Genomic DNA, 18,621 nt, shown 5'->3' on the forward strand with positions numbered 1-18,621 from the left:
GTCAGCCCCAGAACCTTTGTAATTCATGAGTGTCCTGGTTTAAAGGGATAGTATAGTGAGAGAGATGAACTGAGCTCAAGCAGCTATCAGCCATTTTGTTTAAGTAGCAGCCTTGTTGTAGTGAATAAGAAAGATGCTTTGTTAAGAAATCATAAGAATGCTGACATTTCAGTTAGTACGTTCTGTGAGAAGCAAGGTCGTAGTTATAGTCTTGAAAATATGTTATAGACAGTTTCTCGTGTTTAGACTTCTTGTGAAGGACACGAAGGAGGGGGTCAGCTAGAGAGGAGTTCTGAGAAGAGATGCATTATTGTTTTAATATGTGACGTGTATGAAGTGTACATGCAAGTACCTTTTTACTATTTAACGCCCTGGTGATTAAACGAGCTTCAGTCTCATTTTGCCGACATAACCGTGTGTGTTGTCTGCTTCCCGGGATCCCAGGAATTCGATTGGTAAACAAGCGGTATCGGACAGACAATTGAAGGGACTTGATAGAAGGAGGTTTATCTCTAACAATAGTAAGCCTAGCTACAGGCCATTTGTTATGCCCTTAAATATGACACAACATACACAGAATTACACTGTAGTGATAATGCAGCTCTTTATAGTAATCCAGAGAAATAAAAATAACACAGACTCATGTTATAAGTACACCCAAAAATCAGATGCCGTAATGTATTTAGTATAAAAGGTATTAGGTAATAAACGTTCCAATTAAAGTTGCATGATGGTAGAAACCTTTTTTTTTCAGACACGTTACATTATTTTATTCAGCTTGATGTTTACAAACACATCTTGACTTAAAACGCCATAGAACGCCCATAAAAGTGTACCCATTAGCTACACAGTCGGCCATTTTGTTGTCCAACATTCAATGGTTCGCTTGGCATGAGTGATATCACTGAGGCCGGCTACATGGCGTTGCATCTTGATTCCACGATGTCTAGGTAACGGGTACATCTGTAATTCATCAATACAAACATGGGTTGCTCTTATAAGTGTGTTTTCTCATGTCTAGTGAGCTGCGGTTTAAACGCAAAGCATACGCCACATTTCGAACAAGTAAAAGGTTTCTCCCCAGTGTGAGTTCTCTGATGATAAATAAGGTTTGACCTACAGGTGAAGCACTTCCCACATACGGAGCACTCATAGGGCTTCTCTCCTGTGTGTATCCTCTGATGTAGGGAAAGGTTGTACTGCCACTTAAACGATTTCCCACACTCAGAGCAGGAAAATGGCTTCTCGTCAGTGTGAGTAATCCTGTGGTTAATAAGGCTGGACTGTCTCATAAACCGCTTCCCACACTCGGAGCAGGAGTAGGACTTTTCTCGTGTGTGAGTCACTTGGTGTTTTGCAACCTCTGATTTACAGGTAAAACATTTCCCACATTCGGGGCAAGGAAAAGGCTTTTCTCCAGTGTGAATCCTCTGGTGTCTAATAAGCTGCGATTTGTATGGAAACAGTTTTCCGCATTCGGAACAAGATATTTCCGTTTTCGGGTGCGCTGTTTGGTGCGCCGTGAAGTCAGAGTAGTTATGGAAAGTTTTATCGCATTTAGAGCAGTTGTACATTCTGTGAGATTCTGCAGCAGCGGATTTCTGTCTCTGTCGTCTAGAGGCATTTTTTGTCAGTAGATGATGGGTGGATGAATCCATTTCAGTGTCCGCACTGTTTTCTTCTTCACTTGAGGCAGACTCTTCCTTAATTTTAACACAGATAAATTCTAGTGGTGTATCATCCATGTGTGCACAGCTGTCAGTGTCTATGTCATTATCGTCACAAGAGGCCGATTCTGCCTTAACATCCGTTGGTGTATACTGTGTATGGCCTGTGGGAGCATAATTCTCAGTGTCTGTGAGGTTTTCTCCATCGCATGAATCGGATTCCTCCTTAATATTTGCAGATGGATACTGTGTATGATCTGTGGGAGTATAATTCTCAGTGTCTGTGAAATTTCCTTCTTCTGAGGAGACAGATTCCTCCTTAATATTAAAAGATATATAATCTGCATGATCCGTGGGTGTATAAATGTCTGTGACATTCCCTTCTTCAGGAAAGGCAGATTCCTGCTTAATACGAGTAGCTGTATACTGTGTATGATATGTGGGAGTATAATTATCAGTGTGTGCGAGGTCTCCTCTGTCACATGAGGCCGATTCCTTCTTAATATGAGATGTATACGGTATATGATCTGTGGGTGTATAAATATCAGTGTCTGTGAGATCTTTTTGTTTGTTATTCATTTCAGAGTCCCTCGTTGTTAAGATGCGTGCAACTTGGTTAGTTTTAATTAAAGCTTGATCTTCCATCAGATTGTGCGTTGTGGAAATTTTGGAGTGCAATCCAGTTTTATTCTGTGCATCAGGAAAATCTGTTGGACATAAATACAAACAAATATGAAATTAGGAAAAAATATCATTTAAGGCCTCATTAGCACCAAAACATATCATTAATATGGTTATCTACCCAAGCCAGAAAAGTCACATCAAGCACATTGCCTTATGTAGCAGATTCAACAGAAAAATAAGATTTTAAACCTACCGGTAAATCTTTTTCTCCTAGTCCGTAGAGGATGCTAGGGACTCCGTAAGGACCATGGGGTATAGACGGGCTCCGCAGGAGACATGGGCACTATAAAGAACTTTAGAATGGGTGTGCACTGGCTCCTCCTCCAGACCTCAGTTAGAGAAACTGTGCCCAGAGGAGATGGACAGTACGAGGAAAGGATTTTGTTGATCTAAGGGCAAGATTCATACCAGCCCACACCATCCACACCGTATAACATGGAATATACTAACCTGTTAACAGTATGAAACAAGACAGCATCAGCCCGAGACTGATCAAAACTGTAACATAACCCTTACGTAAGCAAAAAACTATATACAAGTCTTGCAGAATTTAGTCCGCACTGGGACGGGCGCCCAGCATCCTCTACGGACTAGGAGAAAAAGATTTACTGGTAGGTTTAAAATCTTATTTTCTCTTACGTCCTAGAGGATGCTGGGGACTCCGTAAGGACCATGGGGATTATACCAAAGCTCCAGACCGGGCGGGAGAGTGCGGATGACTCTGCAGCACCGATTGAGCAAACATGAGGTCCTCATCAGCCAGGGTATCAAACTTGTAGAATTTAGCAAAAGTGCTTGAACACGACCAAGTAGCTGCTCGGCAAAGCTGTAAAGCCGAGCCGCCTCGGGCAGCCGCCCAAGAAGAGCCCACCTTCCTAGTGGAATGGGCCTTTACTGAATTTGGTACCGGCAATCCAGCCGTAGAATGAGCCTGCTGAATCGTGTTGCAGATCCAGCGAGCAATAGTCTGCTTAGAAGCAGGAGCGCCAACCATGTTGGCTGCATACAGGACAAACAGAGCTTCTGTTTTTCTAATTCGAGCCGTTCTGGCTACGTAAATTTTTAAGGCCCTGACTACATCAAGGGATTTGGAATCCTCCAAATCTCCCGTAGCCACAGGCACCACAATAGGTTGGTTCATATGAAACGATGACACCACCTTAGGCAAAAATTGAGGACGAGTCCTCAGCTCTGCTCTATCCACATGGAAAATGAGATAGGGGCTTTTATGAGACAAGGCCGCCAAGTCTGACACCCGCCTTGCAGATGCCAAGGCCAATAACATGACCACCTTCCAAGTGAGAAATTTTAACTCAACAGTTTGAAGAGGCTCAAACCAGTAAGATTTTAGGAACTGTAACACCACGTTAAGGTCCCATGGTGCCACTGGGGGCACAAAAGGAGGCTGAATGTGCAGCACTCCCTTTACAAAAGTCTGGACTTCTGGGAGAGAAGCCAATTCTTTCTGGAAGAATATAGAAAGGGCCGAAATCTGTACCTTAATGGAGCCTAACTTTAGGCCCATATCCACTCCAGTCTGTAGAAAGTGGAGAAACCGGCCCAAGTGGAAGTCTTCCGTAGGAGCATTCTTGGCTTCACACCAAGAAACATACTTCCTCCAGATACGGTGATAATGTTTCGCCGTCACCTCCTTCCTAGCCTTTATCAGAGTAGGGATGACTTCCTCCGGAATACCCTTCCCAGCTAGGATTTGGTGTTCAACCGCCATGCCGTCAAACGTAACCGCGGTAAGTCTTGAAACACGCAGGGCCCCTGCTGTAACAGGTCCTCCCTGAGAGGAAGAGGCCATGGATCTTCTGTGAGCAGCTCCTGAAGATCTGAATACCAGGCCCTTCGAGGCCAATCTGGAACAATGAGTATTGTCTGCACTCTTTTTCGCCTTATGATTCTCAGTATCTTTGAGATGAGAGGAAGAGCAGGGAACACATAAACCGACTGAAAAACCCATGGTGTCACAAGAGCGTCCACCGCTACTGCCTGAGGGTCCCTTGACCTGGCACAATACCTCCGAAGCTTCTTGTTAGGGCGTGACGCCATCATGTCTATTTGAGGAAGTCCCCAAAGACTTGTTATCTCTGCAAAAACTTCTTGATGAAGTCCCCACTCTCCTGGATGGAGATCGTGTCTGCTGAGGAAGTCTGCTTCCCAGTTGTCCACTCCCAGAATGAATACCGCTGACAGAGCGCTTACTTGATTTTCTGCCCAGTGCAGAATCCTGGTGGCTTCCGCCATTGCCACCCTGCTCCTTGTCCCGCCTTGGCGGTTTACATGAGCCACGGCTGTGACGTTGTCTGATTGAATCAGAACCGGTAGGTCGCAAAGAATATTCTCCGCTTGTTGTAGGCCGTTGTATATGGCCAGTATGTTGATGTGTAGACAAGCCTCCTGGCTTGACCTCCGTCCCTGAAAATTCCTTCCTCGTGTGACTGCTCCCCATCCTCGGAGGCTCGCGTCCGTGGTCATCAGAACCCAGTCCTGGATGCCGAACCTGCGACCCTCTAGAAGGTGAGCACTCTGGAGCCACCACAGGAGAGACACCCTGGCCCTGGGGGACAGAGTTATTTTCTGATGTATTTGAAGGTGGGACCCGGACCACTTGTCCAGAAGATCCCACTGAAAAGTCCTCGCATGAAACCTGCCGAAGGGGATGGCCTCGTAGGTCGCCACCATTTTTTCCAGTACTCAAGTGCACTGATGGACCGACACTCTTTTCGGTTTTAACAGGTCTCTTACCATGTTCTGGAGTTCTTGGGCTTTTTCCCTCGGGAGAAAAACCCTCTTTTGTTCGGTGTACAGAATCATGCCTAAGAAAGACAGCCGAGTCGTTGGAACCAACTGCGACTTCGGTAGATTTAGAATCCATCCATGTTGCTGTAGTACTCCCAGGGAGAGCGACATGCTTTTCTGCAACTGTTCCTTTGATCTCGCTTTTATCAGGAGATCGTCCAAGTACGGGATAATTGTGACTCCTTGCCTGCGTAGGAGCACCATCATTTCCGCCATTACCTTGGTGAACACCCTCGGGCCGTGGAAAGCCCAAACGGCAACGTCTGAAACTGGTAATGACAGTCCTGTACAGCGAATCTCAGGTATGCCTGATGAGGAGGATCTATGGGAACGTGAAGGTATGCATCCTTTATGTCCAATGACATCATAAAATCCCCCCCCCCCCTTCCAGGCTGGAGATGACTGCCCTGAGCGATTCCATCTTGAACTTGAACCTTTTTAAAAACAGGTTCAGGGATTTTAGATTTAGAATGGGTCTGACAGAGCCATCCGGTTTCGGGACCACAAATAGGGTTGAATAGTACCCCTTCCCCTGTTGCGTTAGGGGAACCTTGATAATCACTTGTTGTTGACACAGCTTTTGAATTGCAGCTAAAATTATCTCCCTCTCTGGGGGAGAAGCTGGTAAAGACGATTTGAAGAATCGACGAGGAGGCACGTCTTCGAATTCCAGCTTGTAGCCCTGGGATACAATTTCCATCGCCCAAGGATCCACGTCCGACTGAACCCAGACGTGGCTGAAGAGTCAAAGACGTGCCCCCACCGGTGCAGCCTCCCTCAGGAGAGCCCCAGCGTTATGCGGTGGATTTAGTAGAAGCCGGGAAGGACTTCTGTTCCTGGGAACTGGCCGTAGCAGGTTTCTTTTCCTTAAACATGTGTACCCTCGTGTCAGGGACAGAGGGGTCATCTGTGATATGCAAAACATCTTTTATTGCAATAATCATATAATGAATACTTTTGGCCACCCTTGGGTGTAGCCTTGCATCATCATAGTCGACACTGGAGTCAGAATCCGTGTCGGTATCAGTGTCTGCTATTTGGGATAGGGGACGTTTTTGAGACCCTGAAGGGCCCTGTGACACCGTCAAAGCCATTGATTGAGAGACAGTTCCCCCGATAAGGCCCTTTGGAGAGACAGAGAGAGAGTATGCCAGCACACACCCAACGCCAATAACCCTGGAAACAAAATTCCCAGATAAACAGCGCTTTTATATAATCATATAGATAAATCTATGCACTCACTGCGCCTTACAAGTGCCCCCCCCCCCTCTTTTTGAGCCCTCTGTCACCGTGTTCAGCAGGGGAGAGTCCGGGGAGCCAGCTTCTGCAGTGTGCTGTGGAGAAAATGGTGCTGGTTAGTGCTGTGAGATCAAGCTCCGCCCCCTCAGTGGCGGGCTTCGGTCCCGCTCAAATTTATTTATACTGGCGGGGGATTATAAAATATATTGCCACCACAGCCTATATATTCATATGAGCCAGTCCTAGAGGTTTATTGCTGCCCAGGGCGCCCCCCTGTGCCCATCCGAGCCTGCAGTGTGTGTAGTGTTTGGGAGCAATGGCGCGCAGCGTTACCTCACAGAAGATCTGAAGTCTTCAGCCGCCTTTGAAGTCTTCTTTCTTCGTATACTCACCCGGCTTCTATCTTCCGGCTCTGCGAGGACGGCGGCGCGGCTCCGGGACGAACGGCGAGGTGAGACCTGCATTCCGACTCCCTCCGGAGCTAATGGTGTCCAGTAGCCTAAGAAGCAGAGCATATCATTTAAGTAGGTCTGCTTCTCTCTCCTCAGTCCCACGATGCAGGGAGCCTGTTGCCAGCAGTGCTCCCTGAAAATAAAAAAACTAACAAAATTCTTTTTCAGAGAAACTCAGGAGAGCTCCCCTGTAATGCACCCAGTCTCCTCTGGGCACAGGATCTAACTGAGGTCTGGAGGAGGGGCATAGAGGGAGGAGCCAGTGCACACCTACTCTAAAGTTCTTTATAGTGCCCATGTCTCCTGCGGAGCCCGTCTATACCCCATGGTCCTTACGGAGTCCCCAGTATCCTCTAGGACGTAAGAGAAAAGATGTAATAAGTCAGTAGTGTAACGCCATCCTTTCTCGGAGAATTAAAGACAGCTAAACTGATTGAGTTGGTCGTCTTCATGAAATATGTACTGAATCTCATTCTACCTGGAGATTTCACCTGCTTGTGCCAGCTCCATCCTCATGTTCTTCTACATACTCCCACTCCTCAATGGAGAGATAGACAGTGACATCCTGACACCTTATAGGAACCTGACACACACAATGACACAGTCATCACCCAGACACCTCCCCTGGTGTTACTGTATAATGTCCCATTCCCAGCAGTCACCTCTCCAATCATCACCCAGACACCTCCCCTGGTGTTACTGTATAATGCCCCATTCCCAGCAGTCACCTCTCCAGTCATCACCCAGACACCTCCCCTGGTGTTACTGTATAATGCCCCATTCCCAGCAGTCACCTCTCCAGTCATCACCCAGACACCTCCCCTGGTGTTACTGTATAATGCCCCATTCCCAGCAGTCACCTTTCCAGTCATCACCCAGACACCTCCCCTGGTGTTACTGTATAATGCCCCATTCCCAGCAGTCACCTCTCCAGTCATCACCCAGACACCTCCCCTGGTGTTACTGTATAATGTCCCATTCCCAGCAGTCACCTCTCCAGTCATCACCCAGACACCTCCCCTGGTGTTACTGTATAATGCCCCATTCCCAGCAGTCACCTCTACAGTCATCATCCAGACACCTCCCCTGGTGTTACTGTATAATGGCCCATTCCCAGCAGTCACCTCTCCAGTCATCACCCAGACACCTCCCCTGGTGTTTCTGTATAATGCCCCATTCCCAGCAGTCACCTCTGCAGTCATCACCCAGACACCTCCCCTGGTGTTACTGTATAATGCCCCATTCCCAGCAGTCACCTCTCCAGTCATCATCCAGACACCTCCCCTGGTGTTACTGTATAATGGCCCATTCCCAGCAGTCACCTCTCCAGTCATCACCCAGACACCTCCCCTGGTGTTTCTGTATAATGCCCCATTCCCAGCAGTCACCTCTGCAGTCATTACCCAGACACCTCCCCTGGTGTTACTGTATAATGCCCCTTTCCTAGCAGTCACCATCTTGTAAAACACACAGAGAACTCCTACTATAAAGCTCTAGGACAGTGTAAGGGAAAATTTTCTTGTCTAAAAAGTGAGAAAATATTGTGAAAAATCAGGAAATGTGTGTGTGTGTTATATATGAGAAGATGAAGCAGGTATGAATGTAATCATATCTCTCCGATTGCTAGTAACAGGCAATCAGGAGACATACTAATTGCCAAGAAAGACGCTTTGTATAAAGGCATCACAGCCAGACAAAAGAGAGATGACAATCTCCTCTCTGTCACTTTTATACCCTGACAACTGACTGTCCCCCAGATAATGGGGTCTATTCATGAAGCAGGGAAAAGAGTGGAGAAGTTGCCCATGGCAACCAATCAGCTGCTACGAATAGTTTTATAGAATGCACTTTATAAACGTTACCTCAACACTGATTGGTTGCCATGGGTAACTTCTCCAGTGGCTCCTCACTTCTCCACTGTTTCAAGAATAGACCTCTAAATAATAGCAGAGATGAATGAATGTGTGTATTGTCATTGGTACTCACACGCTGTCCATGGTGCTGACATACTTTTAACTCTACAATTCATGATTTTACAGTTTTCTCTCTGCTTTTATACTGTATATCCTACTAGTCTAATGGATACGGAAAACAGCACGCCCCTCTAACCTGAGCACTCTGCCTGCCATGCTCAGTCTGCCCAATTCTCTTGCCTTCCCTCCTCTGGTGCCAGCTTGACCTCCCTCCATATTTCTCTCCAGTCCCAGAACAGCCATTGAAAAATAGTGGGCAAAATTAACCCAAGATTGATATTCAGTATTAATAAAGACTATAGATATTAGATAATGAATATCCAGCACAGCCATTGTAGCTTCCTGCAATCATGGGGACGGCTAGCAGGCACGTGAGGAGAGTGTGGAGTGATGCAGAAGGGCCAGAAGTAGCAGGATGGTGGATAGCTATGGTACAACAGATAGCCTACCTATCATATAGGGGATATAGCCTGGGTCTGATGACCCATATTATATGCCAGCCTGTGATGAATCACCTAAAAGCTGCATATATGCTTGCCTACCCATGATATATCACACTGGCATGTATGATGTGTCAGCCTGGGACGTATCACACCAGAGTGTATGGCGCTGCAGCCTGCGATGAAACATGCCTGCGCATGTATTGTGCCGTGCCGTGGCACAGCATCAGTGGTAGGACGCCAGTCTCTGGTGTCCTACCACTGTGCATGAAGTGCCAGCCTGCAACGTATACCACCTTTGCGCATGCTAAGACAGCCCGTGGCATATGAAGCCGGCATGCATGATACAAACAGACCACAACATTATACCAACTGCGTTCACGATACCACCACCACCACCTGTGACATACGCTGCTTGTGTATACATCATACAACAGCCATACCACTGTGCCAGCCTGTAACATAGCCCGCTGGTGTCCATGATAGGAGAGCCTGTGGCATATACTGCCTGTGTGCATGATATGACAGTCTGCGGCATATGCCACCGCTATGTAACATGTGCCACCCTGTGAAGTATCCAGCCAGTGCATATCATGTGCCAGTGTTTAGGGCACCAAATGTTACTACATATAACCCAGAGGGACCTGCTTCTAGATTTTAAATGTGACTCAAACCAGTAATGTCTATTGTACTATTTAAAATTGCACTAACAGGGTCAAAGGTTATTATTATTCCTACAGTATTACTAAACTATCCTAGAACACCTGGTCACTAGCATCTCAGGGATGCACACATGACCCTTACTGCCAGCAATGACTGACAGCAGTACCGGGTACTGCAATCAGCAGAGCACGGTGTGTGCAGGCAACACCAGGGACCAGCATGCATCGCATACACAGGGATCTACCATTACCCCAGACTCACCCGAGCTGACCACTAGACACCCGGACACCCTCTGCGATGCGCCAGATGAGGCGTCTAGCAGGGGATCTATTTTCCAGTCTACACCTTCCAAGTCCAGGTACGCACTGAGAGTACATCCGGTTCACAAGTTCCAGGAAGTCGGGTGGAACGCACGGCCAGGAAGTTAGGTGGAACGCACAACCAGGAAGTCAGGTGGTGTACATTACCAGGAAGTCGGTGGAACGCAAAACCAGGAAGTCAGGTGGAACGCACGGCCAGGAAGTCAGGTGGAACGCACATGTATAAGAACAGGCCACTTGGCTCTAGCATCAACCGTTGCTTCTATATGCGTTCATCATCACAACTTTTTACATCTGCATTTTTTTTTTTTTTTTACTTTAGAAAGATTTTAATAGAGGCAGGTTGCAGGCCACCATATAACCAGTGACTTTTGACAGGGGACACGACATTTCTTTGTTTTGAGAGTGGAACTAATGTCAGATATCATACTAAACACATGAATATTATTTTGTAGAGAAATGAATAACCTTCTTTAAAACTAAATTCAGAGCAATGCAAAATAATATTAAAAATACAGGTTAATTTATACGTAACATTTTATGTGTAGACTGCTTACTCGCCCAGCTCCAGACCTTTGGTGGTGGTTGTGGGTGCTAGAGCACAAGGCAAATGATCCACATGCAGTTTATTTGATTAGTCACATAGTTAATGTTGTACATTTGTAGTTGTTTTTCAGGTATGCGGTCAGGATTCCCTTGAGAAGTTTGCATACCTTTAACTATGTGTTAATCTTTCTAGGCTCAGTAGGCTGAGAATGTATTACATACTGAGTCCGACTTACAGTAGTACTCGCATATATCATTAGTAACCTAGGCTCAGGCTGAGAATGTGTTACATACTGAGTCTGACTTACAGTAGTACTCCTATATATCATGTGCAAATCAATGCCTAAAGTTTATTAGAACAAAAAGTACAATACACAATCCTATTTTCTTGACAGCAGGTCATATTTACTTTTTGCAAATATCTAGAACACATAATTGTTCTTTGAAAATGTGAAACACTACTTCCAGTGTTAGTTTTGACAAGGATTTTAATTTCAGTTTTAGTCTTAGTCGTTGTTTTTTTTTTTTTGCTTTGTTTTTGTTAAGATTTAGTCAGTGTATCTCAGTTTTCATTTTAGTCTAATTGTAGTCCTGAAATAAACTAGTCAACAAATACATTTAGTGAACATTTTTGACAAAATTAACGCTGCTCCTGTACTATTTCAATTAAAAAAGGTGTACAGTCAGGGGCAGATAAGAGTGAAATTGTGAATGTTCCTAAATGCTGATATAGAAGTGGACACCTCCACAGGTCTTCAGTGGAATATGGTGTATCAATCATCTTGGGACTAGTGATGGACATCAGAAGGCTGGTATCTAATGGTGACCACGCACCCAGTGTCGGACTGGGACATGAAGGGCCCACCAGTGGAATGTAGTAGTAGGGGCCCATGTTTAGGGGTGTGGCCCGCCGCCAAAGAGGCTTTGCTAATCATTAGAGAGTACATGGTTTGGGCCCCTTAATAAATATACACAGTAAACACGGTTAGTGCATGCATGATAATGTACCAGATTAATAACAGCAATCACTGTAGAGAATACAGCATAGTCCTGTGCAGTATAAGGTAACATGTGTATAATGTATGATTCAAATGCACAGTCTGGAACCTGGTCCCTAGAGGAGGCCAAGGCCCCACCAGGGGTTACCCCACCATACTTACCGTCAATCTATCTGCCCCCTCCGGGAGGAGGCAGCCAGGTCGGAGCAGCAGGGGCGTGGCGATGATGGAGGATGACGTAAAGGGGTGGGATTGGGGGCATGGCTGCATGATCACATCATCGTGGCCTCACCCCCTGTCTAGCAATGCCAATAATATTGGCATTGCAAGGCAGGGGGCGGGGCAGGGATGACACGAAACATGTCATCTGTGTCACAACTGAGGGCTGGTGTTGGTGTGAGACTGTCTCAGTTGTAGGGGCTGGTGTAAAGGTGAATCTGGGTGGCTGGATAGGACTCCTAGACATAGAGGACTTCTACCACCAGTGCCCGAAGATGTGACCACGACAACAAAGATAAAATAAATGTTAGTTTATTAAACACAGTTCTGGTGGTACACCGGCAGTTGCACAGTTTGATATGAGAAATTATTAAAAACAGTAGATAGTCCCACAAACAGTAGCAGCTGTAATGTTCCCTTAGGTGTGGTATCCGCACAAGACTAGCTTGGGAAATAAGGAGATGGTCAGTCCTTACCAACACCTAGGTACTGTAGAATGGATGAAAGCTGGAACTTGGTCAGCAGATGTAATTCAGAGGCTGAACGTACTGCAGAATGAATGGTATTTGTAACTGCCGGTTTTGCCGGATGAAACGGATGTTGAAGATCTGTGAATGAAATGCAGATCCGGATGAAACGGATAATGAGGTTGAATAACACTGATGATGCTAGAGAACGATGAATTGAGAAACAGATGACTTGATACTGTAGATATCAGGAACACCGATGGCGGAGCACCGATGATGATAGGTAGCTTGAACACCACTGGAAGCCTAATGCTGGAAGTTGGTGTTTTCTTTAGAGCACTGCCAATAGCAGAATACACTGAGAAGGCTATGAAGTCAGGCAGGCACCGCAAGGTGGTAATTAGCGCAGGTCTCTGTAGAACTGGAGACTTCAGGAGCTGGAATACCTGGAACACAGAGTCATAGAGAGCAGAGACAGGATACACTTGGTACAAAAAATGAAACAATGACTTGCGCCCTAGCTGCAGCTTGATATACGTCCAAATGAACACCACTTCTTTCTAAATACAATAATACACTGGTGGGCGATCTCCAAGCGCTGCTATATAGATCTGGAATCCTTGTGTTTGAGAACCCTCAAAAAAAAGTAGAGTACAACAATATTTATGAGGGAATCTCTGGATTTGGCCGTTCACTTGTAGTATCACCAACGACTGACCTTTGTTAATTACCCTATGTTCCCATAAAGGTTTCTTTCACACTCTCTTCAATTCAAGGAACTGTTACATCACCATCTATGACATACAAATCATTAGAACCAAGCTTACCTTAATGATAAGCCCTATGTGCATCCAAAGGTATCTTTAATGGTTCCTCCTTCACTGGAATCCTCTATCAATCCTGTGTGCGTATATACAGCCTCCCAACAACTCATTAAAAAAACTCCATCAGTCCTTTTTTTATATAAAAAACGATAGTTTCTCTTTAATTTCCACAATCCGCATAAAAGAGATTAAAATTTCATACAGAAATAGATTCCAGAGATTCCAGAGATTCCCTCATAAATATTGTTGTACTCTGCTTTTTTTTGAGGGTTCTCAAACACAAGGATTCCAGATCTATATAGCAGCGCTTGGAGATCGCCCACCAGTGTATTATAGGATACACTTGGTGATGACAACCAAAGCACTGACGATTTCCTGGTCTAAGATCAGTCCCTTTATACCCTCAGCAGTGCAGGGATTGGATCAGCAATCAGGCTGAGCGCAGCAGGACTGTGGATTGGTAGAAACAGTATCACATGATCAGAACCAACATGGCTGCGCACATACTGATTCTTGGAGGGAAACCTGGCTTGTAATTCTATATGGAACTTTCACAGTAATGGCAGCAGCGGCCGCAGTACCCAGAGAATGTCAAGACTGCACAGCATCCTCCAGCGCCAGCGACAGAAGCCACAGCGGGTGAGAGGCGCCGCACAGACCTGTAGTGCTTTATCATAGTAATCGCGGCAAGAGGCCGCGGCTGACAGGAGACGCCACACAGATCCGTCCACACGCTGGAAGCACAGCAAAGGCGGCAGAGGCTGCAACTGTCAGGGGATGCTATGCAGAGCCGTCCAAATGCTGAGAGTCAGGTAACAGCGGCGGAGGCCGCAATGAGCCAGAGACACCATTCCATTTAAGAGTTCCCTGTGACAGCACCCGCAGACTAATAGGGAGGAAATATGAAGTAAGGACATTAACAACATGACTGAGACCCGGCCCTGGAACGGTGAGCCAGCCTCAGAAGACACCTGAAAGGTAAAAAATAATGTCCAGTAGTCCGGATCGTGACTATCTGACCCCTATACCGCCCACTTTGAACTGCGCCGCAGGGGGTTTGCTAGGAGATGCGGGGGGGTTGCAGGTGGTGGGCCCTCGGCCGGGAGACTTGCCCACTCTTCCGTGGGCCGGGAGTGCCACCCGATTATCGGAAGCCTCCGGCCATTCAGGGAGAGTAGGCAAGTATGCTGTGGACCAGTCCAACCCTGCAGGCACCTGACATCAAATCATTCAATGCAATGGCTAGTTTTTCTTGAGCCAAACAAACCTTTTAACAAAAGGTTCTAGACTTCAAGGAACTCTTAAAACCCCCTTTTTGACTCTATAAAATCTTGTATCAATAAATACCTGGACTAAGATGATAAAAGGGAATTAAAAAATGTATACACGAGTGCACTCATTTTCTCTATCCCAGATGCCCCTATTGTCCTGGTTCTTGACGGCTTGTAGTTGTTCAGTTAAACACAGGTACTATCATGTGGCATCACTTTCTCCTGACATAGTAAAAGCCCCATCTCCATTAAGGATGCCTCTGAGATAGGCGGAAGACCTCGTCCTGTCTCTTCTATCTTTTATAGCAGGGGCATTCAACATACGGCCCTCCAGCTGCTGTGAACTACACATTCAAGCATGTTCTGCCACCGTTTTAGCATGCCCAAAAAGCAGCTTGACTCCCTGTGATCCCCCTGCTAACCCTGTACACACTGTGCTAGCAATAGCTCAGTGTGTATGGACTTCTATGGGATATGGAGGTCAGGCCAACAAATATTACACCGCACATGAGATGCGACCTCTTTTTCCCGGCCGTTGCAGGAGCGTTTTAAGTCGTTATTAGCTAATGCTCCTGCAACAGGTCTGCATTCACACCTATACAGTCGTCGTCCTGTTCACCAGATGTCAGATGATCGGGCCACGTATTGTATAGGTGTGCATCCATCTTTAGCAGGTAGCTGTAATAAAGTCACCCAACCACGATCTGTGACTAAAGCCCTGAACAAATGGATACAGGGGGCAAGGGGGGACATTTAAGATGACCCAGAAGCGGAGGAGGGTGAAAAAAAAGTTAGTTACATTTGTATCAAACACAGTAAATGTATATACCATCTGTTGAAAGAAATGCTGTATTCAATAGTTTGATAATATTAAACAGATTGTTTTTCAATAAAAGCAGCTATACTTGAAAATAAGAATTTACTTACCGATAATTCTATTTCTCGTAGTCCGTAGTGGATGCTGGGGACTCCGTAAGGACCATGGGGAATAGCGGCTCCGCAGGAGACTGGGCACAAAAGAAAAGCTTTAGAACTACCTGGTGTGCACTGGCTCCTCCCCCTATGACCCTCCTCCAAGCCTCAGTTAGGATACTGTGCCCGGACGAGCGTACACAATAAGGAAGGATTTTGAATCCCGGGTAAGACTCATACCAGCCACACCAATCACACCGTACAACTCGTGATCTAAACCCAGTTAACAGCATGATAACAGAGGAGCCTCTAGAAAAGATGGCTCACTACAGCAATAACCCGATTTTTTGGTAACAATAACTATGTACCAGTATTGCAGACAATCCGCACTTGGGATGGGTGCCCAGCATCCACTACGGACTACGAGAAATAGAATTATCGGTAAGTAAATTCTTATTTGCTCTAACGTCCTAAGTGGATGCTGGGGACTCCGTAAGGACCATGGGGATTATACCAAAGCTCCCAAACGGGCGGGAGAGTGCGGATGACTCTGCAGCACCAAATGAGAGAACTCCAGGTCCTCCTCAGCCAGGGTATCAATTTTGTAGAATTTTACAAACGTATTTGCTCCTGACCAAGTAGCTGCTCGGCAAAGTTGTAAAGCCGAGACCCCTCGGGCAGCCGCCCAAGATGAGCCCATCTTCCTTGTGGAGTGGGCATTTACAGATTTTTGGCTGTGGCAGGCCTGCCACAGAATGTGCAATCTGAATTGTACTACAAATCCAACGAGCAATAGTCTGCTTAGAAGCAGGAGCACCCAGCTTGTTGGGTGCATACAGGATAACAGCGAGTCAGATTTTCTGACTCCAGCCGTCCTGGAAATATATATTTTCAGGGCCCTGACAACGTCTAGCAACTTGGAGTCCTCCAAGTCCCTAGTAGCCGCAGGCACCACAATATGTTGGTTCAGGTGAAACGCTGAAACCACCTTAGGGAGAAACTGAGGACGAGTCCTCAATTCCGCCCTGTCCGAATGGAAAATCAGATAAGGGTTTTTACAGGATAAAGCCGCCAATTCTGACACGCGCCTGGCCCAGGCCAGGGCCAACAGCATGACCACTTTCCATGTGAGATATTTTAACTCCACAGATTTAAGTGGTTCAAACCAATGTGACTTTTTGGAACCCAAAAACTACATTGAGATCCCAAGGTGCCACTGGAGGCACAAAAGGAGGCTGTATATGCAGTACCCCTTTTACAAACGTCTGAACTTCAGGGACTGAAGCTAGTTCTTTTTGGAAGAAAATTGACAGGGCCGAAATTTGAACCTTAATGGACCCCACTTTCAGGCCCATAGACACTCCTGTTTGCAGGAAATGTAGGAATCGACCCAGATGAATTTCCTCCGTCGGGCCTTACTGGCCTCGCTCCACGCAACATATTTTCGCCAAATGCGGTGATAATGTTTTGCGGTTACATCCTTCCTGGCTTTGATCAGGATAGGGATGACTTCATCCGGAATGCCTTTTTTCCTTCAGGATCCGGCGTTCAACCGCCATGCCGTCAAACGCAGTCGCGGTAAGTCTTGGAACAGACAGGGTCCTTGCTGGAGCAGGTCCCTTCTTAGAGGTAGAGGCCACGGATCCTCCGTGAGCATCTCTTGAAGTTCCGGTTACCAAGTCCTTCTTGGCCAATCCGGAGCCACGAATATAGTGCTTACTCCTCTCCATCTTATCAATCTCAGTACCTTGGGTATGAGAGGCAGATGAGGGAACACATACACTGACTGGTACCTCCACGGTGTTACCAGAGCGTCTAGAGCTATTGCCTGAGGGTCCCTTGACCTGGCGCAATACCTGTCGAGTTTTTCCCAACGGTTTATAATCATGTGGAAGACTTCTGGGTGAAGTCCCCACTCTCCCGGGTGGAGGTCGTGTCTGCTGAGGAAGTCTGCTTCCCAGTTGTCCACTCCCGGAATTGCTGACAGTGCTATCACATGATTTTCCGCCCAGCGAAGAATCCTTGCAGCTTCTGCCATTGCCCTCCTGCTTCTTGTGCCACCCTGTCTGTTTACGTGGGTGACTGCCGTGATGTTGTCCGACTGGATCAACACCGGCTGACCTTGAAGCAGAGGTCTTGCTAAGCTTAGAGCATTGTAAATGGCCCTTAGCTTCAGGATATTTATGTGAAGTGATGTCTCCAGGCTTGACCATAAGCCCTGGAAATTCCTTCCCTGTGTGACTGCTCCCCAGCCTCGCAGGCTGGCATCCGTGGTCACCAGGACCCAGTCCTGAATGCCGAATCTGCGGCCCTCTAGAAGATGAGCACTCTGCAACCACCACAGGAGGGACACCCTTGTTCTTGGTGACAGGGTTATCCGCTGATGCATCTGAAGATGCGACCCGGACCATTTGTCCAGCAGGTCCCACTGGAAAGTTCTTGCGTGGAATCTGCCGAATGGGATTGCTTCGTATGAAGCCACCATTTTACCCAGAACCCTTGTGCATTGATGCACTGAGACTTGGCTCGGTTTTAGGAGGTTTCTGACTAGCTCGGATAACTCCCTGGCTTTCTCCTCCGGGAGAAACACCTTTTTCTGGACTGTGTCCAGGATCATCCCTAGGAACAGAAGACGAGTCGTCGGAACCAGCTGCGATTTTGGAATATTGAGAATCCAATCGTGCTGCCGCAACACTACCTGAGATAGTGCTACACCGACCTCCAACTGTTCCCTGGATCTTACCCTTATCAGGGAATCGTCCAAGTAAGGGATAACTAAAATTCCCTTCCTTCGAAGGAATATCATCATTTCGGCCATTACCTTGGTAAAGACCCGGGGTGCCGTGGACCATCCATACGGCAGCGTCTGAACTGATAGTGACAGTTCTGTACCATAAACCTGAGGTACCCTTTGTGAGAAGGGTAAATTTGGACATGAAGGTAAGCATCCTTGATGTCCCGAGACATCATGTAGTCCCCTTCTTCCAGGTTCGCAATCACTGCTCTGAGTGACTCAATCTTGAATTTGAACCTCTGTATGTAAGTGTTCAAAGATTTTAGATTTAGAATCGGTCTCACCGAGCCGTCCGGCTTCGGTACCACAACAGTGTGGAATAATACCCCGTTCCCTGTTGCAGG

General features: G+C 46.6%; 1 protein-coding gene across 1 annotated transcript; it reads right to left on the reverse strand.

The window, feature by feature from the left end:
* Nucleotides 1-568: 568 nt before the first annotated feature.
* LOC135054846 (oocyte zinc finger protein XlCOF7.1-like) lies at nt 569-10,281 on the reverse strand. The gene is made up of 2 exons (XM_063958245.1): nt 10,188-10,281; nt 569-2,374 (listed from the first exon to the last, which is right to left on the reverse strand). The coding sequence occupies exon 2, from the start codon at nt 2,310-2,312 to the stop codon at nt 996-998; it is 1,317 nt and encodes a 438-aa protein (XP_063814315.1). The 5' UTR covers nt 2,313-2,374; nt 10,188-10,281; the 3' UTR covers nt 569-995.
* Between the last annotated feature and the right edge of the window lie 8,340 nt (nt 10,282-18,621).

This window comes from Pseudophryne corroboree, chromosome 3 (assembly GCF_028390025.1).
Source record: "Pseudophryne corroboree isolate aPseCor3 chromosome 3, aPseCor3.hap2, whole genome shotgun sequence".
Taxonomy (NCBI): Eukaryota; Metazoa; Chordata; class Amphibia; order Anura; family Myobatrachidae; genus Pseudophryne; species Pseudophryne corroboree.

Bases quoted from the DNA above. Each gene is read 5' to 3' on its own strand.
- LOC135054846 (XM_063958245.1), bottom strand. From the start codon at position 2,312: ATGGAAGATCAAGCTTTAATTAAAACTAACCAAGTTGCACGCATCTTA.